The sequence below is a fragment of the Styela clava genome, chromosome 7 (assembly GCF_964204865.1).
Source record: "Styela clava chromosome 7, kaStyClav1.hap1.2, whole genome shotgun sequence".
Classification (NCBI taxonomy): Eukaryota; Metazoa; Chordata; class Ascidiacea; order Stolidobranchia; family Styelidae; genus Styela; species Styela clava.
Window position 1 is genome coordinate 10,831,035 of NC_135256.1, and position 23,419 is coordinate 10,854,453.

The following is a 23,419-nucleotide window of genomic DNA, read 5'->3' on the forward strand; positions in this document are numbered from 1 at the left end:
CCGAATACAAAAATCAAAATTTTTTCCAGAAAATTATAAAAATTTTGAATGAGAAATAAAAAATACTTTCATCATATGTGACATTACCTTGTTTGTAAAAACACCAAATAGTATCAGGAACACCATTATCCCAACAGCATCCTCTATTTCTACATTCCGTTGCTGTGACTCCAGGATATCCACAATCTAATCGGTCCTGATAACTGACGCTGGTGCATTCTAATAAATGTAGATGCCAAATTTCAGATAAAATCAACATAAATAAAAGTTTATGGTATTAGTATGACACGAGAATCAAGATCAAAAACTTGATATGTTCACAATCAAAATGTTTTGTATTTATTTAGTTTAAATTTGCTCTTCAGTTCTTTGTACAGTGTTTAAAATAATATACAGTATTTCCCGGCGAATAAGTCGCTTTTCTAGACCCAAATTTTTGGCCTGATTGGGCGACGAGGATAATTTTCATTTTTTCGGGGGGGGGGGAGCTTATTATTCAATTTGGACCATAAAATATCTTCTGCGATAGCATCCCTATAATGTCCCCATCAGGCCAGTGTAAAGGGATTGGCCTTCTCGCGCTGTAAATTTGGAATTTCAACGCTGTGAATATCATATTTAAAGTTGTTGTTGTTGTTGTTAACACTCTTCGTCCATCTGTGCTTGAAGACCTAGGAACACAGCGGCTTGATCGGCTTCTCCCATAGATCTCTTGTTGTTAAGTGTGTTGGTTTGGCTGGACAGATGAATAAATGTGGGACATCATGTGGGCGGATTTCACATTTGGGGCAGATATCTCTTATCCCTGGATCATTGCGTATTATTTGATTATTTGAAGTTGCCGCATTTGTGTGTGCATCACGAGTGAACAGCTATTACTGATACACGTGGGATTGCAATTTGTGAAAGTTGTCAATTGTTTTTGTCAGCATGATCTCTTATTAGAGCCGTAAATATCTTTTATGTCAGCATTTATTCTCGCTAAATCACAAATTTTCCTGAACATATGTTTGTGCAACAAGGACACGATAATTACTTGTGAGAAACAAGTTATTACATGATCATGTGTGATAAGATGCCAAGATAAATAAAGAAGTGAATACGTGACTCAGATTTTCTTGATTGAAAAGCGGCATTATAAAATACTAAAAAAAGAAAAACACCATTTAAGTTTCATTTTGGGATGGCCCGTGACAAATTATAATATGTATAATAATTAATGTAAAGTGTATTTAATTTATTTTTTGAAATAAATTTACTCTGTGGGATATTATCGCTGACTTAAGGTTTTTCTTACCATGGTATCCTTAAAATAATGAGTGACAGCATTGTGATGGAGCAGAATAAGTGTTGCTGCAACAGCTCAGATATGTTTTTTAATTTGCAAAAATACGAATCATATAATCGTAAATGTTTATGTCCACGGATTGCGTTGGTATTTTGCAGCAGAGATAATATTTATACTGTCGCAATCACAGATTAAATTTATCACTATTAAATTAATGAAGCAACCCATTTCATTTCTGGAGATCTGGGAAATATGGTAGGTAATCTGTAAGTCTATATGAATAAATCATTTTTATATAGTGGTAAAAGCTGATGCAATATCTTTTTAGGATTTGCCCTGAGAAACACAACTAAGTGCATGAGAATTGAAATTTCATATTTATCTTGAAGAGAGGGAAGGAGATGAGACACCCAATCATCTTGAGAACCACGGACACTTGTCCGATTACTAGACTGTTTGGGTATGGGATTAGCCAGTTAATAGTTTCTGATGATGGATGAAGCCATAACACTCTAGCGGTTACGTGATCGAACCTATAGCGGAGAGGATTCCAGCAATTCTCCTATTTTTCTAAAGTTCCCCAACTAGACTTAAACCTGCGAAACACTCAGGGTAACCACATTCATGCTGATGGCAAGTGTAAAATGAACAATTAGCACAATGCGCTCTCGGCTGTGTCAGTATAACATTGTTGATGTTATTAAATGATTATATATTTGCTACCTACTATTTCTAATCAGTTGCAAAAAAATGTTACCTGTTTGTGGTGATATAGTTGGTAAATCATCACCATCGTCTTGACATCCAAGTAATTCAACTCTCATTGACATATGTCCAAAGTAGGTCATTGGCCATATTCTAATATATTTTGTTACAATCGGATCTGGCAATTTATTAGTGACTTTTGAATTCATGTCAGTATTACCAACATAGATCTAAAATAATAGTAATGTATGTATAACAAGTGCTATAAACAAAACATTATTTTAAGATATTAAAATAACACAATTCTTCGAAAAGTAAAATTTACATGAATATCATTTTTTTCTCACATGAAAAACATGTCAAACAGATTAGAATATATTTTAGCTAAATCTTTGATACGATAGCATATATCGTTCGTATAACCTCAACTCAGTGTGGCGCATTGTGCTAAGTGTTGGAAATACGCTCGCCACTGCACCTCTGATTACCCTGTGTAGGTTCGCAGGTTCAAATCCCATTTGAGGATAGTTATGTGTGAGAGAATTGCTGGACTCCTTGCCGCTGTAGAGCAGTTCACAAAACCGCTGGACAATTAAGTTCGTTCACCATCGATTCCATGCTCCCGAAAACAAATAACTGGCTAACTAGATCGATACCCCACATTGACTGGTGACCAGACCAGAGGCCATGGTTTGCCAATACGATTAAGCCATGGTATTGGCTTTCCTCTCCCCGGGTTTAATTATGTAAATCCCATTCTATATTTTTTGCATTATTGCTTGCACCAAAATTGATTCCAATTTCTTAGTTATTCTCAGTCTAAAAACTGGCACTGGTAATATTAATTTACACTTATTTGTTGTTTTCTCTAGCATGACACATCTCGCATCATTTACCTTGTCAGTGCCAGTTTTATCTTTTATAAAAGTCCAACTATTTCCATCATCTGAATAAGAAACTTTGTATGACTTGACATACTGATCATGATCTCTAGGACGACCTTGAGTTGTGATACCAAACACGGTTCGTTGAGGAACAAGTTGTACTTGAAACCATGCAACATCAGGCTGTTGTGTGTCTGTGTGCAAAAATACAATGGAGATTTTATATTTGCCATGCACTTTGACTTACTACAACAAGATCAATGGCTTACCGCCACCACAAGCCCAGGCACCAGTATTGCCTCCATCTGGATAATTATTGAGTCTTCCAAGATGAGCTGCGTGATTTGCGTTCCAGTCTGAAGATGATGTTATTTGAGCATCTAAAATTCTTCTGTCTTCCATTCCGAGAGGTTCCCAACAGTCTGGAAATGAAAAATTCATATAATGAAAGACTTACCATATATCTCTGCACATACGCCATGTTTGTAACTTAAACAAAGTTCCCAAACTAATGGGCAGCTTATGTGTGCAAACTCTGAATGCACTAAAAATTTGGCTTATACACGCATAACTCTGATCAAACTAAAGGGTCGCTTATCGCATTCAAACAAAATATTATTATTCCTAATTATTTCCAACAGCTACAACTCAAACCATGCTTAGTTCTCATGATAAGAGCAAGCACTCACACACGCAAAGCAGCTTTTGGTACACTATGACAGAGATAACAGCCTGGGATTGATCGTCATACATGTGATCGTTCGCATGTTTACGCTATGACAGCAATAACAGGCATGTTACCATATATACTCACATATAAGCCGAGTAGAAAACTAAAAAAAAGTGCCAAACTAAGGGGTTGGCTTATACGCAGATAACTCTGATTGCAATAAAAATTCGGCCTTTTATGCACATACCTCTGATCGCGCATAAACTAAATATGATTTCATAAATTGATACCACAAACTAAAACTGAATGATATTATCATCAACGACGCCAAGCTAACAAATAACATTCGCGATAGGTACCAAATAATACCTAAGAGCTATTTTATAGGCTGGAAATGCAAAAATATTTTGTTAAGCTAGGACACTATCGATTAAAACAATTAATTACGACACAACTTGCTTTTAGATTTATTGCCGTGGTTGCTCAGGATATCTTGACTGTGTTAAAATAAAATATTAATTGTAAAATATTTTCAATCAAAAACATCCTCGATGTGTTACATGTACTTCAAGTCGGTGCTGATTCAAATCCTTTCATGTCGGCAGTAATTTAGTTGAGGGGAAATGGGCTGTCGTCGATTACGATAAAACATAAAAAATGATAACCGAAAAATCTTTCCAATCAAAACGTGGACAGAGGCGCTGGAATGTGTGTGTGATATTCCATATCAATATAAACATTAAAAAGGATACTAGAAGGTAGCAAATAGCGATATTTGAATATTAAATCTGAATTGAATATCATTGACTGTAATAGGTGCATACGACGTTTTATGATTTGTAGGGTCGGCTTATATGCAAATTTTTATAAATTCATTATTTCGAAGCCGTTTTCAGGGGGACCGCTTATATGCAAGGTTGGCTGATATGCGATATGTAGTTACTACAAGAATGTAAATGTATCAGTATTTTTCGAACAGAAGCTGAACTTTGAATGATGTAACAATTAACCAATTCTTGATGAGCACTGGCTCACAGACATGACAATTCCATATCTGATCCCATTTGCAACAAAGAAACCTTCAATTCCCATTAGAGTTATTAGTCTTTTTCATGAGTAGTATTATTTAATTGCATATGGAGTAACACCATCTCCTTACCCACAATCACATTGTAGAATGGCAAATATATCCTTAAATGATGATAACCAAGCATCAAAGGTTAATACATCATCATATTGAAAACATTTTAACCAATTCATACTAGATGCAAAAAAATACATATGTATTACCTTGTTCAGCTTTCTTACAGGCATAATTTTTTAATACAGTGCAAGCGGCATCATCCCACATATACCCTGCAGCATCCCATAACTGTGCACATCCTTGCTATAATAAAGAGTGTGAAATTTTAGTAAATGTAAATAATACATGAAATATATAATATTTTATCAATACCCATCATCAGTTTCAGAGTAATAAAAAGTACCGTATATCACGATACATTAACAAATATAATTTTCAGTAAAATCCATATAGATGCTATGATAAAATTGAAATAAATTCTTAAGACTTTAATATTCAAAAAATCAATAATACTCAACTAAAAAATTTCTCATAACATTCAAGATACAAAACTAAGCACATTCATAAAGCATATTTTTTTAAAACTCAAACTACATTCATCGAATTAATAAAATAATATTAACTGTTTTCAACTCATAAAAAAAAGGTCAAAATACTCACATCAAGATTATTAGGTTCTCCAGCTGCCCAGTTGGTAAAATCCTGAAATAAAAAATTGATAATAAAGATTAAAAAAATGTAAAATTGCAAAGATTTATTGACACAACAATTTACTTACCCATGGTGAATTGTCAGACCACTGAAAAGCATAGAGATTCAAAACAGCATGTCCTCCAATCCAGGTACTAGCACTGGTGTGATCTAAATATACACTCCATAATTAACAAGAAATTGAAAAGAATGTTTAATGCAATGATGTATGATAACAAGTATGAACGTGATTTCAAGCAAATAAGATGGATACGGTACTTATTATTATTGAATTAAAAGGTAAGTTTTACATCCTCAGGGAGAGGAAAACCAATAAGATGGCCAAAAAGATATGGCAAACCATGGCCTCTCGTCTGGTTACCAGTACAAGTCGGGTATGGGATTGGTTAGCCAGTTAATTGTTTTCAGATGCATGGACTTGATGGTAGAGGAGGCCGTAACTGGCCAGCGATTATATGACCCACCCTGTGGTGGTCGATGAGTCCAGCAATCCTCTCACACATGATTAAAACCTGTATGGGATTCAAACGGCAAACCTACGTGAAGTAAGCATATCACTAACGCTTAGTATGATGCTCACACCGCCGCCACAATAAATGATTACAACATAATAAGATATTCACTGCATCCGAAAAAACAACTCCCATACCTATAATGAATGAATTTTCTTCTCCAGAGAGCACACTTGTCAAGTGGGAATTCATTTCAATACATTTTAGTTCTGCTTCACTCCATTGAATCATTTTATCATAATTAAAGTAATAACAATTTCCATCAAACCATAACCATCCTGGATCACATCCTTCGTGTGTGTCTGTACAAATGATAAAGTTTATACAAAGGCAGTAAAAAAAAAATTCCAGATTGAAATGTTAGTCAACCCTGACCAAGAAACTGACAGTTTAGGTTTATTTTTCTATTTCGGTCTAATGCAAAAAGTGTATTATACCAATTGTTTAATAGTTGTGTATTACATAGGGAAATCTGGGGACTCCAAGAGTTATTCGTTTACTCATTAAAATACTGACTTGGGTAATTTTGTAACTGTTCAATAATTGCATTAATAAAACATTTGTTCAAATACAAAACAGCAAATACATCCGAGTCATTGAATAAGGTAATTCTAATTTACTCAAGAACATTAATCGATGAGTAACAGTGTGTTTTTTTGTTTTAAATTAATTGTGGGGCTCTGTATATAATAGTCAACCTCTTCATGGGATCCATAACACCAAAGGTTTGAGAACCCCCGGTCTAATACACCGATTTAAATATACAACAGCATACTTGCGATGGGTACAATTGGTTTTGGTTCCACTCCTGGATCCATTTCACAAATATAAGGCTGCTGTTGAAAGCAATCTGCTGTTTCCCATCTTCCGAGATAAAATCCTGTGTAAACTTGAACACAATCCCATGTATCCTGAATCACAAAATTGACTTAAAAAATTAGCTTAGGAAGCTTCAATACAAAATAACACATCAAAAGTAATAATGAAACATAATTGAAAAGCAATTTCAATATATAACATAATGGGATAGGATTTTCATATTTATCCCGGGGAAAGTGAAGCTGATAAGACAGCTTAATCATATGTCAAACCACAGCCACTCATCTCCGCTTACGAGTTCACTCCGGGCACAGGAGGGGTGCCCGTTATTTGTTTCAGATGCATGGATTTGATGGCGGACGAAGCCGCAACCAACCAGCAGTTATCTGAACAACCCTATGCCGACAAGTCCAGCAATTCTCTCACACATAATCATCCCCTACAGCAGCTTTTCTCAAACTTTTTCAACCTGAAACACCTACTCTTTTTATCTCGCCTCATGAAACGCCGAGAAATTGGAAGGTAAAATTGATTGGTGCTTTCTAAAAAAATTAGCTTATTGTCAAATTAAAAAGTCTGCTGTAGATTCAACAATTAAAAAGATTGAGCTGACGGTAATGAAATAGACTGGTTAATGAAAACGCCATGCTATTCAGACCAGCACGAGGCCTGTTTTGATAGCTAGGCCTGTCCGCCTGTTTGTCGCCAGTTGGGATCATATTTACGACCCAGAATTGTCGAAGTACGACCGAGATTGCTATGGCGAATAAATTAGGCACAACTTCGATCCCTGTTGCGCGGAACACTCACTGGGGACACTTCACGTAATAAACGGGGTGTTCCACGGAACACAGTTTGATAAACGCTCCCCTTCAGGATTCAAACCTACAAGCAGGGTAATCAGATATGCGCTGGCTAGCGTATTCCCAACACCTAGCACAATGCACCATAACCACACTCTTTTCTATTCATGCCTACCTCTCTATTCAATGGCTGATTCTTATTCCAGTTTATGTATGAACCAGAAGACACAGGTGTATTAACTTCATCCTCCCACATAAAATTCCCATCCTCTATTGAATCAGATATACCGAGCCAAAATTCCTGAGCTCCAGCATCTACAAAGTCTGGTAATGCTTGGCTGATATATTGCTGTTCTTCTTCACTGAAAAGCAAAATAAAATTGTCAAATTCGAAAGATATTTGACTTATAAACTTTGTGATAAAGCAATTGAGAATAAGGCACAAATAGACTACTACGCAGATATATTATACTTTTCTGACACAGTCTGTAGGAAGGTACTTGAAACAAATGTAATCTGTCAGAACCTATGAACAACTCACGTTTCAATTACTAGAATATTAGCTCCCATGGCTTTACAGTAATCTCTTGCATCAACCCATGTTCCCCATGCATTCTGAGCAAGCACAAACAAATAACATCTTCCGACTGATAATCTCCAACCATCAGCACATGATCCTATAATTTTGTGATAAAATTTATAAATAATAACAATATGTTATGCGTTGTTAACTCCAAAACGCAGAAATATACACAACTATGTATTGTAATGCTACTGTTATATACAAATATATTCATATATGAACTGGTGCATAGATAAGTCGCAGACATTCAATTAAAAAGGTGACTACTGATATACCAAATATATATGTATATATAATTGAATAGAATTTACATATTTATCCAGAGAAGGAAAAACCAATAAGGCGGCCTAATCACATGGCGAATCATGGTCTCTTGTCGGTTACTAGTCCGAGTGGGGATGGGATTAGTTATCCAGTTATTTGTTTTCTGATGCATGACCTTGGTGGAGGAAGCTGGAACTGCACTTGGTTAATGGAACCAACCTACGAAGGCAAGAAATCCAGCAATCCTCTCGCACATAACCTTTGAACCCACTAAGAATATTCAGATGTGCGGTAGCAAGCGTGTTCTCAACGCAAGATATATCTTTATGCTTACAGTAAAAAGTATATATATAATGTTCGACACAATTTATGGCTTAAAAATTTTGTTGACAAGTTTGAAGCTCTGCAATGTGTGAATGAGAACTCTATAAAAGAAAGATGAATAGTTATAAGATAGTGAACAATAATACCTGTGGGTGCACTTTCACACATGTAGGAATGCTCTTCTCCACAGCGTTGTGTTTTCCATGGAGAATCTATCAAGTATAAGTAAGACACTAGAGGGTATACATTACATGTATATACAGCAGGAACAAATACAAAACTATGGCAATAAAATAAAAATAACCATAGAAACAAAGATAGAAAAAGCACTCTGTAACAGAAATTCATAGATGAGAACTGAATGCACAAATCATACATGGTATTTTTCAGTTAATAGAACCATTGAAACAGAATTGTTTTAAAAATTTGTTTAACCCATCCAAATTACACAGTTTTAAATTAAATTAAAAAATCATATATAATAATTGCACAAATTTTATTTAAATCCTATTCCATTTTGCTGAGTCATTGTTATACAAATAATCAAAGCTCACAATTTGCAGCATCAGGAGTCAACTCCACACAAGTAGAATAAGAACTGACAACAGGTTCACTATCTGCCCAATTATTATATGATAAGTCTGAATATGAATCAACTTCATTACTCCAGTAAAAGTCTTGAGAAACATGATTCTTGAATAAAAAATAAAAAAAGCTTACTGTACTTACTACTATGATAACTTTGCAATCATAAGCATTAGGAAAGCATCACTGCAACTTTAATTACCCTGCATGGGTTCCCCAGTTTAAATTCTGTGAGGTAAAATCAAAAAATCCTATTCTTTATGCCAAAAAATCAGAAGATTTTTCAATTTTTCTACAATATGATTGCTATTTAATGAGAAATTCAAGAAAATGAAATATTATATGATCTTTTAAAAAATGAGCAAACTAAGGTACTAAAGGTACTAAACATGAATTTTTTTTCATTTTAAATGTAAAATATTCCAAATTGCATACAACTGTTGATAAACCCATCCATGTGTTTTTGTTTTTTGAAACTATTTCAACAGAAATTGCTCTCTGTTCAGCATCTGATGTGATAGCAACTAAATCTGCTCCCATTGATTTGCATTGTTCATTTGCAGTCGTCCATGACACTCTACAAAAAACATCAAATTTGCTTTTGCTAGTGCTAAGTTTTAGACTGGTCACCATATGTCGGAGTCACCTAATTTCACCACATTGTCAAACCTAATCCTCCATGCCCTAAAATAATCTATTTATATATGGTTTCTACTAAAAAAACGATTTTGTATATATGCAAAATTGTATTTTATCAATTTCATGTCTTAATTATGAGTCAACTTACGCATCTGAGACAAATAAGTAGCATCGATTAGGCATTAGTTCTTGCCATCCATCCTGAACATTACATTTGGGTATGGTGTCTGAAATCAGAATTGGATAGGATTTACATATTTATCTTGGGGGAGAGAAAATATGATACAATGGCTTGCTTACTCATATGGCAAAGGATTAATAATGCATGTCACAAAAGAATCTATCATTACAAGTACAATATTACAAAAGTGAATAAAATTTTTACCTAAATCATTTGTTCGCTCACAAATATACGAGGAAGCAATTGAACAACTCTGATCATTCCACAATCCATTATTAGCTCTAGGTAATGCCACACAATTTTCAGTTCCACCTGGTGCACTGTCCCAGTGATCTGGTTGACCAGGAATCCAATTACTGTAAATGAAAAAGAACAAGCGCTTGAAAAATTCATACATTCCCTATTTAAAAGGATAAAGTAGGATAGGATGGGATCTACACATTTATCCCAGGGATATGGGATTAGTTAGCCAATTACTTGTTTTCAGATGCATGGACTTGATGGTGGAGGAAGTCTTTACCGACCGGCAGTTGCAGGAACCACCCTACGGCGACGAGGAGTTCAGCTCATCTTCTTGCACATTATTAACCTCGCATGGGATTCGAACTTGCGAATCCATACAGGGTAATCAGAGATGCGGTGGCGAGCGTATTCTTACACTTAGACCGATGTGCCAATCCAACGATTCGCCGAGTAGGAAATTACTATGCTACAATATATGATAATAGTATGAAAGCTCAAAAACAATATATTCAAAACATGAGAACACATGCACTCTGACATGTAAATATGCCCACGTGAATGTCAATGGTGATCCATCTACCCACTGCCAATCGTCATATTGATTCAAGTCATGAAGTCCAATAAATGTATCGAAAGCATTTCCCATTCGATTTGCAATGAAATCCTGAAAGTAATTGAAGAATGACAAATGTAGCATACATCAGGGCTCTTCAAACTGGGGGTCTCAGGCACCGAAAAACTTCAAACTGGGGGTTGCGAAAAACCTCAATAGGGGTCGTAGTAATATCTTTTTCGACACTCACTTACGTTAAAACAAAATATCAATCAAACTTGAAAGATTTGGGAACAGTACTGAGACCCACCAACACCGAAATAGAGCCAAGATTCAATCTTTTTTGCCAAAATATTCAAGCACATTGGTCCATTAAATGTATTGTCAGTTTTTTTATTTTTTTTTTTACAATATTTTTGTTACTTTTAAATTCTACCTCATTTATATTTTAGCTTTTGGGGGTCGCAAAAAAATTTGGCCACGGCACATGGGGCGTGATGAAAAAGTTTAATAGCACCGGCATAGATGATATTAGGAAAAATGACGATATACTATACATATGTTGGTTTGGGTACATACATTTTCCAATGCATCATCAATTACAACAAGGTTTCCAAGCAATGATTCACACTGTGATTGGGCTTGATGCCATGGAAGAACCGCTACTTTTCCAAATGAAAAGAAATAACATTTTCCATTGTTTTCTTCCCAATCACTTGGACAAACACTCACACATCCTGGAACATACAAAATAAAACCGATCAAACCTAGCAACAACAATCTGACATAGAATATTTTTCCATTTCTTCTAGAAAATTATGCAGCCAGTTTATCCATCTCATTAGATGGTTATTCAAATTCTTGTCTGAAGTGAGGTTTTGAATTCACAGGTAATAAAAATATAAGCGAAATATTGCATCCAAAAATATATTGCTAAGCAAAATTTGAAATACTTTAGCACTAAAATGGCTGGCAACATTAGTATTCCAATTTGAGAAGTTTTATTACAAATCACATAAAGAGGGATAATGATTCATTCCCTAAAACAATTGAAAACTACACAATAATGCAGTGAAAAATGACAAAAAATAATTAAAACGACCAGGCAACATTGAGAAATCAACAAGGTCGACCAAGCCTCATAACTTGAAAATATTCATTTAAAATAATATTACCTGATATTAAAAGTGCAAAGACTGTGTTATGCAATATTTCTTTCCACATCTTATTACTTATTTCAATAGTGATATATAAAAATGTTGGTATAAAAACAAAACTCTTAAATAAATCATCTTAAACAAAAAAATATGCATGTCATGTAGATAAAAACAAAATTCCAATCTTCAACATTCACCAAACAACTGGCGTAAAGGATTATTATGACATGACAGATCATTGAATAATAAACTTGAGTAATATGACAAAGTTAGTTTCATGACCAGAGATTTTCTATAGGAAAGTGGAAAATATATAAAAGTTATACAGGTTATAGAATTCTTTATTTTTATGCGACAACAATTTCAGAAAGAAATAAAGATTGATTTCAGTTAACAGTGAAGTAATATTTGCATGTATCAAATAATTTGTTGTCTTCAATTGTCATGTAATGATTATATCTTCATTTTACTTTGCAAACAAGTCCATTCTGTAATGTAGATTGTGTTACTTATAAGTACCGGTACTACAAATACATATGGTTAAGGAATTGGCTGTAGCTACATAAGCGCATATTTGGCCTCAATTATTGCTCTAAAAGAAAGAAAAGTATAATCACTGTGTTAACTCTAATCAATATTAAACAAATGAGTGAGTTTTATGCAATTATTCAAATTCGTGCATCTGAAAAAATAACTGGCTAACTGATCCTATTACCTGACATAGACTGGTAACCAGTTGAGAGGCTGTGGTTCGCAATATGATTAAGCAGTCTAATCTGCTTTTTATCTCCCAAGTGATAAATGTTTATAATTGAATTATAACCTACTAAACTGAAATTATATATATATACAAATACATTGTATATTAGGATTGGAATCGAACATCACAAAAGTTCAATTGTGAACAGATAAATGACTTGATTAAACATGTAAATGATAATTAAAATGGCTGACCGCTTTTCGATCTTATTCAAAAGTACAGTAAATTGTATTATTAATACTGAATAAAGGAGTTTTGAAGATGTCTAGGACTCCTGATATTTCCATATTGATGTTGAATAATGATTTCTGTAGAAATAAAAAATTATTAAAATCTAATCTAAACATGGTTATAAGAATATTGTCTGGATTCAAGTGATATCATTGAACTCATGTTCACTGCTTATTTTTATATTTAACGTCATAGATGCGGTTGTGTTTGTATATTATATACTGAAATTCACAGAAATTATACACTGAAATAGTTACACCAAAACACAGAACTGATAGCCATAGTTAAATTCTAGTAAGAGCATTTTTAAGCTTTCTAGATAATCAAATTTAACATATGGGATTTATTGTGGACCATTCAGTCTACTGACTAGTTACACTACAGATTTTGACATAAAAATAATCACATTTGGTTTTTAACAATCTGTTTATCAACAAAAGTTTATGTTTTTCTACAATGATCTAAACATTTTTTCATTGTTTTGTGTTGCTGTAAAAAATAAAATTGAATAAAAGTATGGTTGGTCTATATTGTGGTATATTTTTAGTTCTCACTACAAAAAAGTCTGATTCCAAAAAAAATATTCAATTACTGTATATTGGTATACTTTTATATTAAAAATTACTATAATACAAAATAAATCTATGTTACCTGATATCAAAGTTATTTCAACAGCTCAGTAGAATATACTATTCCATAATTTCAAGATATATTACAACATAATGTACAGAAGAAGCAAGCTTGAATAATATCAATTTACATTTAGCAATATATGTAGTATATATATTTATATAATCTAAAAAAAAACAGAAAATCAAGAAAAGGTTATAATAAATCAAACTTTAAGAAACAAAACGTTTTTGAAGTGATGATTTAATAAAGTCATAAATATCTTTTATTAGCAATCAGAAAAGAAACACATATACTCTTTAAATATGTTGAAAATATTGGGCAGTCATGCTTAAATATTGACGTCTTTGCTATTTGTTTTAAAACAAATGTTTGTTAGAACTCAAGGTCACAAAAAACTAATACAACCTCTTTTCTTGAATTAACATGATTTTATGCAGTTCTAGTGTGAAAACATTCAAAAAACAAACTGAAAACAGAAATAATTGTCAATGAGGTTCCATTCTTTAAAACATGGTAATGAGGCAGTTGAAATAAAATTAATACTTCACACAAAAAACGACACACACACTGAAATAATACAAAATTTGTGACGTTAGTTGAATAGTGACCATTGTTGGTTCAATAAAAGAAATTAAAGAGTAAATGTATTTATTGCATGGAAGTAACAGTTAGAGGTAACAAAAAATAGAATTAAATCAATAAATTAAATTTTGACAAATTAGTAATAATTTCAAATATCAGGCATTGCTGGTTCCAGAAACTTCAATCTGAACAACAGAATAAAAAATTAAGTTTAGTATTTTTTTTTTCACTGAAATACACATCAACATTTAACTGTAAAAGTCTTACCCCATCATTTGGTGAGATTTTATATTGTGGATTTTCAAAGCTCATTGGATCCTGTGCTCCTGATAGTGAAAAATAGAATAGTATATTTTTCAGGCATTTGTTATCAGAAATGATAATAATTTTCATTCAATTATTTTCTTGAAACATGAAAAATATTACACATTTTGTTGTTATGAAATATCAAAGCATAGAATTTTTTTAAAGCAAGCATTCTAACATTATTTTACTCTTTCCAACAATTGTCGTTCTGCTTGTATTTTTTGAATAAAAAAAAGGACATACCTGATGATTTTGAACCAAAACCTCCATTCCTTTTATAGTAAAAAGCAACACCAGCAATTAAAAGCAATGCTACAATACTTCCCAATACAGCACCAACTATAACTCCAACATTAGCACCTGAAACGATTAAAGATGCAGAATATTGTTCAATTCATTTTAAATTTTTAATCAAATTATATATCTTTATAACCAAGATGGAACAATATATAATTTGCTTAACAGATGGTAATTTGAAACCATTAAATGACTAAATAACAATCTCTGAATGAAAAACACAAAACTAACCTCCCGAATATGGTGCAGGTGTTTGATAATGTATGACATTCCCATCGCTGTCGGTTCCAATCACTATAGACAATAGGTTTAGTAAATATTATAATAATAATAACAAATAAGTATACAAGATAATCAGTGACATTTTCCATACTTTTAGGTACTTTGCACATATATCCTTGTTCCTTCACACACTCGTTATCATTCCATTTTCCATCTGGATAAATTTCCACACAATCCTCTCCGTTTTCGCCAACATTGTTTGGTTCACCAGAATTCCAGTTTGTATACGAAACAGGTCTGTTATCTGTCCATGACCAACCACCTTATAAATTGAAATTTTCCATATTAGTGTCAAAAAGTAGAACAGATAGTCATTCATTTTCTCTACTTTACCTTGGCCGTTATCTCTCAAACCAATCCATAATGATTCTGATGTATTTGACCAGGAATTTAACCATTCTGTTTGTGTCCTTGATCCGATACTGACAAGATGACCTGATATTTCATTGCATTTTATTTCTGCATCAGCCCAAGTATAAGCACTAAAATAATATAAAAATAAAATAATCTTTTACTGGCCTGAGTTTCAATTTCATCAAATTCCGCAATTCTATTGTTGCAAACGTATGACACAAACAATGTATGGATCAAATAATACTTACTTCATAGGATCCCCCATTGATGGGAAAGTTTTATAACAAAAACCACCATATTGTTGCCATGTTTTATCTATACATGTGCCATCCACTTCACCAGGAGTGGGTGGAATTGATTCTAAAGTAACAAAATAAATCATTACAGAAATGAACAATAATTACACTAATAACAAACATCACTAAGTATAAAAAGTTATGCAAACATGTAAAGTCTATAAATAAATAACGAACCTGTGGTCCATCTACATACAGAAGGATACATAGCATCACAACTTTCTGTGATCCATTCTGATCCCAAAATAGAATCCTTGTTTAACACACAAAGTTTGTTAAGATCAGATCCTGGTTCATATTCACCCCAATTTGAAATCCATACTGGCCAATTGTCAACCCATTTCCATTGATTTGCATCTTCATCGTCATCCTAAAAAATATGTATATTCCTCTGTGGTAAAAAATATTATTACACCTAATGAAGATTTTCTTGTCAGAAATGGTCAATACACTAAGTACAAAAAAATTGAATTTCCTCAAAACTTAATTAAGAGTGATGCATCTTATTTCTAATCTTATTTTGTAAAGCGTTTTTTTCATGTATACAATATTGACATACTTTCTTTATGTATAAATGAGCACTGCTATGTAAAAAGTAACAACAAAGAACAAGCTTGAAGAAGATTTATAAAGACATTTTAAAATGTACAAAATAAATGAATGAATAAATGATATTTATATTCAAATTAAGAATTCAGATTCTCTATTCAATATGGATATTGCAATACTAAAAAATTACAATTAATATTAATGATTTTTTCCTTCAGTGTTCCAACTGTATTGTATACAGAATATGACATAGCACCCGCTTCTGGTATTGTTTGACAACTGACTTAAAACTGATGCTTTTTAAAACTCAACAAATTTTATAACACAAATAACACAACAAATGTTTGTATTGAGAACATAGTTGAATGTAGTTTTCCAAACAGAAATCCCTAAAACCTCAAATTTGATATCTGATACATAGGTTTAATACAAAAATGGCCAAAACTGATATTTGTATTGATTTCAAGTTTTTGAATTGACTGTTAGTCATACCATATCATATGTCATTCCAATCCAGGCTGTTGTATCTCGAATATAACTTGTAACAAAATGTTGTTCATACATCGTCTGATAACTGGCTAAGTTTGCACCAGATTTCATTTTTTGGCAGTTTGCCATTGCTTCGTCAAAAGTACGTTCTGTCGTGTCCAGATAATAGCAAATGTAATTTCCATTTATTGTGTCATACTAAAAAAATAGTATCATGAGGAAAAGTGAATTTAGTGTTGAAAAGCGCATCTGAATTGTGATTAAAAATATTAGTAAATAATGCGCTTGCCACCGCACACACATCTCCTGAAAGATAATTGTGTGGGAATAGATGGCTGGATTGCTTGCTGTTGTAGTAGGTGGTTCATGTAACCAGTGGTTGGTTACGACTGACTCCACTATCAAGTCCATGCATTTGAAAACAAAATAACTGGCTGGCTAAACCCATACTCGATATGAACTGGTAATCGTTTGGGAAACCGTGGTTTGCCATATGATTAAGGCGGTTTTTCGGCTCTTGTCTCCCACAAGATAAATATGTGAATCTTATCCAAAATATATTGAAACTCTTGCCTGCATCCATCCTTGTGGGCATTTTTTATTATTGTTTATTTGTAATCCATCTGATATAGTCGGATCTTTTTTTGCCTGACACACATACGAAATAGAATTTTCACATCTATTATCGTTCCACCTTCCAACAACATCTTCTCTGTGATGCATTTCAACACAGTTTTCTTCCCCATTCCAATGATTTGGTTCACCTAATAAAAAGCGCCGATACAATTTGTTACATTATTTTATGGAGATAACACAATACATTTCTAACAAAAATGTCGTCTTCAATAGAAAACAACTTTACCTGAGTACCAGTTTGTGTATGTGACTTGTTCCCCTGTTGACCATGTATATTTGTTGTACCAATGTAGATCACTCATGCCAATCCAGACATTTATTGGCACCCTCATTATTTGTGCAGCAACAAAAGCTTGGAAATTGGAAATTAATATTAAAAATGGGCTAAAGAATTTATATTCTGAAATGGGGGTCTTCAAACTGGAATTACTGATCCGCTGGTGGATCGCAAAAGGGCTTAATGGGGTTGCGTAAATATATATCGATACTAACTTATGTTGAACAAATTTGAAGATTTGAAACCAGTACTGAGACCCACCATCACCAAAAAGAGCCAAGATTGGACCTTTTGTGCAAAAATATGAAAACTGTCTCATAGAAAGTATTGTGAATTTTATTATTATTTTTTAATATTTTCCGTATTATTAAATTTTAGTTTATTATTATTTCAGTTCCTGGGGATTGCAAAAAAATTTGGCTGTGCCAAGTGTTTCATGATAAGAAAGTTTAAATAGTACTGATTTAAAAATATTTCGTACCATTTTCATATTTGTTATGAATCGTCACCAAATCACCACCAATATCACGACATTTATCACGAGCATCGTACCATCCCGCACGACATTCTCCATCACTCCAATCATCTGCATCTGTTGCACAAACTGTGTATTCTCCGTGAACTTGGTAACAGTAATTGTCAAACATCAACCATTCAGATGGACATCCACCTATATAATAATAACATTTTATATGTTATATTGTTATGTGACAGATGTAATTGTCTTGACGATATGGATATATCTTATACATTAATTTGATACAATCTACACAATTTCTTTCTTTCAAGTGTTTCTCCATTAAAATGTCCCAAATGTTGAGGCTAAGCAATTGAATAGGTAAAATTCCAGACAACAAAAAAGCAAAAACAATGATTACATAAGAAATACCTGTAGGCTACAATATTTTTCTGACCCTACCAGAATCAGAAATTGACATGACAGTGCATTTCTAATTCAACTGATATAAAACAATGGAATAGAAAAATAAAATTCCTATGTAATACCTGGCCATTGCTCTGTTGGCTGTGGCGGATTTGGAGGATTACCTATTCTTTTTTTGCAAACATAACCGGCAAAATCCATTCCACAATTTGCATCATTCCATCTGCCATTTGACTGAAGCATGTCAACACATTGTTCAGAACCTTGATGATTATTTGGTTCTCCTGAATTAAAAACAATTCGGTTTTATCAATACAGTCATTGCTAAACACTGATCTTGATATCTTCTACATTGTAACAAAGTAATTCTCATGGATTATCGTGTTGAGTATTCAAACTAATAAAAATGAAAATTTAAGTGGTACCTACCGCTATTCCAGTTGACAAAATCAATTGCAGTTCCGTCGGACCAGATAAATTCACCATCAATACCTCCGATTTCACTCATTCCAATCCAATATCTAACAGTTCCATTCATGCTCTGATAAAATTAAAAGATCACACATAAAATAATTGTTAAGTGCTTTGTTTCGATAAATCATTTTAACAAACTGACAAAAAGATGAAAATATTTTTATATTATTTTAAAGTATGTATTTGCATTCAAGTAAAAACAAATATATTCATAAAATAGTTACATTTGGATAATTGTTGAGAACTGACACAAACTAGCATGTTAGAAAAACTTTCATCATTACTTTTTATCTTGTGGCCAAAATATATACCTGTAGTTGTGCTGTCATAAATGATTGTTCATTGTGACTATGAAGAGAAGTTAAATGTCCCCCTTTTGTCATACATGTCTGCACAAAAAATGAAAGCATAAAAACAGAATAAAACAAATCGTGTGTTATAAGCACCACTCATTCTAACTCATCTACCAATACAAATATACAACACATATATACACAGGTAGAAAATAGACATAAAAAGTGTAAAAAGATTATAAAACTTGATAAGTAAAGCAATAAAATAGATGTTAATATTATATGAAGACATTTATATTTCTCAAATAAATAATAGCACTCACATCTTCAGCAGCATGGAAATTGGTTATATCAAAATCATTAAATAGATAACACCATCCTTCATATTCAAGCCATATACCATCCTCAGCAGATCCGCATTGTGCATTGGGTTTTCCAGTTGGTGGTTCGGTCGGAAGAATAATTTCTATTCCTTTCTTTAACTTGCAAATCAAGTCACGTTTCTGAACAAAATATAGTAGTAAGTATTGGTCTAAACATTAAATACTGTGCTAAAAATCGCTTCTATCAAATCTAATATTCTTCATAATTACATGATAAACTATACAGCAATATAATTAATCAACAGAAACTCAATTTAAAAAGAACAACAGGCCACTAAAAGCCTTACATTATCACAATCTATATTTTTCCATGCTCCCACTCCAACATTCCCTTCAAATCTCAATTCAACACAATTTTTCTCGCGAGGATTATCAGGATATCCAACACCCCAACTGACATAATTTACAGCAGAACCATCAGTCCATTCCCACCCTCCTTCGAGTAATTCAGAAGCTGTAGCTCTGCAAAATTTTGCACAATATTAAGAAGATCAAATCGCTTAAGTCAAATCAGACTTAACTTGTGCAAATTTTAAAAAGGTCTAGAATTTTCACTGCATTTCACTCGTCAAGGAAGTAAAATTGATTGGGCAGTATACTGTAAATTGAGTCATTTAGTAGAAGACTTGCAATAAACTAAACTTGGACAAAAATCACAAATGGTGTATGTATTACTGCAAGCCATGACAAAAAATGAAATATAGAGATCTTATCGGCGGTGTGGCATACCCTATGATTAGGCCGACCATTGGTGTTAGTTCGCAGGTATGAATCCTGTGGGTGGTTATTGTGTTTGAGAAGTTTGTTGAACTTCTCGCCGGCATAGGCTAGTACCTGACATGGACTAGTAACCATATGAAAGGTCTCGATTAACCATATTATTAAGCTGTCTTATCGACTTTCCTTTCCTTCGGGATGAATATGTAAATCCTATGTCATCCTCATTACATACTGATTAGTCCTCTGTTGGGGTAAGAAGACTTCACTCCAGCGATGAAATTCAAACTGACCTTAGACTCAATAACATTTCTATTTTATGATATTGGGCTGTTACAGTATCCATTAAGAGCAGACATAGTAAATAATAAATATAAACTTTATTTACTTGTTGTTGAGTCCTATCCAAAATCCGTAGGATTCTCCTTTTAATGTATTTTTGAGAAGAGTTAAAAGGAAGGTTTCTTCGTCCACACTGTGCAATGAGATCAAATCTCCACCATATGCAAGACACTTAAATAACACATATTTTTTGTCACAAAAAGCAAGAGGTAATCGTATTAAACATTTTGATACATTATTTGTGATCAAAGTTGTGAGCATACAATATGTTCAAGCGTACATTATTGATCTGTGCTACTTCAGTAGTATAAATGCAGGTGTTTGATTTTATATACCATCTATCTATATTTTATACATGGGACGGACTAAATATGCAAGTATGCAAGTCAAAGTATGTATGTGCATCTGAAAACAAAATAAATGGCTTACTAATTCTATATCCGACATGGATTGGTAACCAGACGAGATGCCGGGGTTCGCTATATGATTAAGCCGTCTTATCGGTTGATTGATTCTACTAACCTGATGATATGCATTATTCCAGCTGACTCGACCACCATACTCAACTTCATCAAGTACATAAGCCCTATAACAATATCCACTGTTTTCATCAGGAGTTTCCCAACCACCAGGACATCCTCCTGATGGAGGTGGTGTGGCTAAAAATAAATACACAAAACAAAAAATGTAAATTCCGATAATGAAGTTTAGAATTGTATTAGTTGTTATGACTTATTTCTTTATACATTTAATATCATAAGTAAGACATTGTAAATTTTCAATTTACTAATTTAATGCATGCGCAGCAATACTTGATCTAAATTATCATCTATAAAATGAAATGAAAATACATATTCACTTACTTTTAGGTGGGGGAGTATATCCTTCACGTTGACTTTGGCAAATAGAGAACGCATGTGTTTGACATAGGTAGCTATACCACATTCCAGAACCAAATTGGCCACCATAAAAAACCGCACATCCTCCATTGGTAATGTCTGTTGAAAAACATCATTTGGAAAGAATTGTTTGTGATAAAGTACGACAAGATGTCAGGAATGTGGTTAGTAGGCCAGTTATTTGTTTCAGATGGATCGACTTAATAGTGGAGGAAGCCGTAACCAACCAGCGGTTATATAAACCACCCTACGGTGGCGAGGAGTCTAGCAATCTTTTTGCATATAATACTGTATTTCTCGGCAAATAAGTCTATCCCGTAAATAGAACGAGGCCCGTTTTTAAGCCTGAAAAAAATGGGTTTTTGCATATAACCTGCCAATAAGTGGGGGTAGTAAAATCGCGTCAACATCGGAATCTCAAATTACCATGCAATGCCTTTTGAGTGGTCGCCGGCGATTGTACATTGGTTAATAATGGTATAAAATACCATACTCGCCTAAAAAGACGACCCCCCTCAAAATCAGGCCAAAAATTTGGTTCTAGAAAAGAGACTTATTCGCCGGGAAATACGGTAATTCCCCACAGGATTCGTAGGGTAATCAGAGCTGCGCTGGCGAATGCATTCCTAATGCTTAACGATGCTAGACATCGCCGAGCTTAATGATATTAGATATAGATATTATATATCGAATTGAATTCTACAAAGTCAGTTACTTGATATAAACTACTTGACTACTCCAGGACTACTTGACTACTTGACTCCTCCTACCTACCAGGATTTCCACGAGCCCAATTATCATAAGCACTGAGGGGATATCCACTTTCCCAAGTCCACGATGATCCACCAATTATGGCAGTTCCTGTCAATCCAATCCACCATCTGTAATCTTCAGCTCCTATCACAGTGTGCAAGAAACTTTGTGTGTATCTGTAGGGGGAAAGGTAGTATATTTGTGAGGAAGTCTTGCAAATAGAAGTTAGTATACTTAGTAGAAACGTTTGGAATGGCACCCTGAACATAATGTAATGCACACATAAAATAATTTATAACTACGTAACTACAGCTACAAGCATATGCAACAAAATGTGCCATTTTTTTTATTTTGCCCTAATTAAATCAAAATGAAGAAAAATGGGTTTTCAAGGGGATTTCAATTGGATTGTTAAGATCATCTGTAGAAATGATCTAAAAATGACCCTAATAAGTGAACTGTGTAAATTGTGTGCTAAGACTTGGATACGAAGGAACGAAGAAAATACTAAACGGACTTTATAGATCTTTCTCAAAATTAGACTTGCAGCCTGTGTGTTCTCACTAACTTTGAGATTTTTTCAAACTTACGTAATATAATGATCATCAGCTACAAAACGTTTGGTACCTTAATTCATTAGACATAATACATTCTGAAAGTATTTAACTAAAATTTATTTAGTATTTTATCTAGTGCGTCTACTTTCCAATAAGACATATTACTTGTCAAGAATGTCGATGGGAACTCCACCATTATCAGCACAAAATTGTTTTGATTCATCATAAGTGTAGGCTTCTCTTGTAAATAAATAGCAGAGTCCGTGATATGGAACCCAACCTAAAGGTAGATAAATCATAGTTAAGTTTGTTAGGATAAGATATGATTCACATATTTATCTTGGGGGAGAGGAAATCCGATAAGACGCCTTAATCATATGACGAAACACGGCCTCTCGTCCAGTTACTAGTCCATGTTGGG

General features: G+C 33.4%; 2 protein-coding genes across 2 annotated transcripts in view; both read right to left on the minus strand.

Moving 5' to 3' along the window:
- LOC120328340 (uncharacterized) overlaps positions 1-12,874 on the minus strand; it is a 33,457-nt gene extending 20,583 nt beyond the window's left edge. Inside the window, exons 1-19 of the mRNA XM_078114554.1 lie at positions 12,024-12,874; positions 11,428-11,585; positions 10,850-10,959; positions 10,257-10,408; positions 10,020-10,098; positions 9,668-9,809; positions 9,202-9,340; positions 8,794-8,859; positions 8,018-8,153; positions 7,652-7,838; positions 6,630-6,765; positions 5,992-6,156; positions 5,410-5,492; positions 5,292-5,333; positions 4,838-4,934; positions 3,147-3,299; positions 2,890-3,071; positions 2,046-2,223; positions 88-219 (exon numbers count right to left, since the gene is read on the minus strand). Of these exons, the coding sequence (XP_077970680.1) occupies positions 88-219; positions 2,046-2,223; positions 2,890-3,071; positions 3,147-3,299; positions 4,838-4,934; positions 5,292-5,333; positions 5,410-5,492; positions 5,992-6,156; positions 6,630-6,765; positions 7,652-7,838; positions 8,018-8,153; positions 8,794-8,859; positions 9,202-9,340; positions 9,668-9,809; positions 10,020-10,098; positions 10,257-10,408; positions 10,850-10,959; positions 11,428-11,585; positions 12,024-12,072 (2,386 nt within the window). The 5' untranslated portion in view covers positions 12,073-12,874. The remainder of the gene's footprint in view (positions 1-87; positions 220-2,045; positions 2,224-2,889; positions 3,072-3,146; positions 3,300-4,837; positions 4,935-5,291; positions 5,334-5,409; positions 5,493-5,991; positions 6,157-6,629; positions 6,766-7,651; positions 7,839-8,017; positions 8,154-8,793; positions 8,860-9,201; positions 9,341-9,667; positions 9,810-10,019; positions 10,099-10,256; positions 10,409-10,849; positions 10,960-11,427; positions 11,586-12,023) is intronic.
- A 964-nt stretch (positions 12,875-13,838) lies between these two features.
- Positions 13,839-23,419, minus strand: part of LOC144425162 (uncharacterized) — a 33,317-nt gene continuing 23,736 nt past the window's right edge. Inside the window, exons 33-54 of the mRNA XM_078114553.1 lie at positions 23,164-23,278; positions 22,463-22,617; positions 21,653-21,787; positions 21,312-21,448; positions 20,836-20,960; positions 20,018-20,192; positions 19,671-19,850; positions 19,366-19,443; positions 19,010-19,121; positions 18,703-18,864; positions 18,179-18,367; positions 17,647-17,772; positions 17,358-17,548; positions 16,788-16,982; positions 15,924-16,116; positions 15,699-15,810; positions 15,430-15,578; positions 15,188-15,358; positions 15,046-15,108; positions 14,761-14,877; positions 14,479-14,537; positions 13,839-14,396 (exon numbers count right to left, since the gene is read on the minus strand). Of these exons, the coding sequence (XP_077970679.1) occupies positions 14,367-14,396; positions 14,479-14,537; positions 14,761-14,877; positions 15,046-15,108; positions 15,188-15,358; positions 15,430-15,578; positions 15,699-15,810; positions 15,924-16,116; positions 16,788-16,982; positions 17,358-17,548; positions 17,647-17,772; positions 18,179-18,367; positions 18,703-18,864; positions 19,010-19,121; positions 19,366-19,443; positions 19,671-19,850; positions 20,018-20,192; positions 20,836-20,960; positions 21,312-21,448; positions 21,653-21,787; positions 22,463-22,617; positions 23,164-23,278 (2,969 nt within the window). The 3' untranslated portion in view covers positions 13,839-14,366. The remainder of the gene's footprint in view (positions 14,397-14,478; positions 14,538-14,760; positions 14,878-15,045; positions 15,109-15,187; positions 15,359-15,429; positions 15,579-15,698; positions 15,811-15,923; positions 16,117-16,787; positions 16,983-17,357; positions 17,549-17,646; positions 17,773-18,178; positions 18,368-18,702; positions 18,865-19,009; positions 19,122-19,365; positions 19,444-19,670; positions 19,851-20,017; positions 20,193-20,835; positions 20,961-21,311; positions 21,449-21,652; positions 21,788-22,462; positions 22,618-23,163; positions 23,279-23,419) is intronic.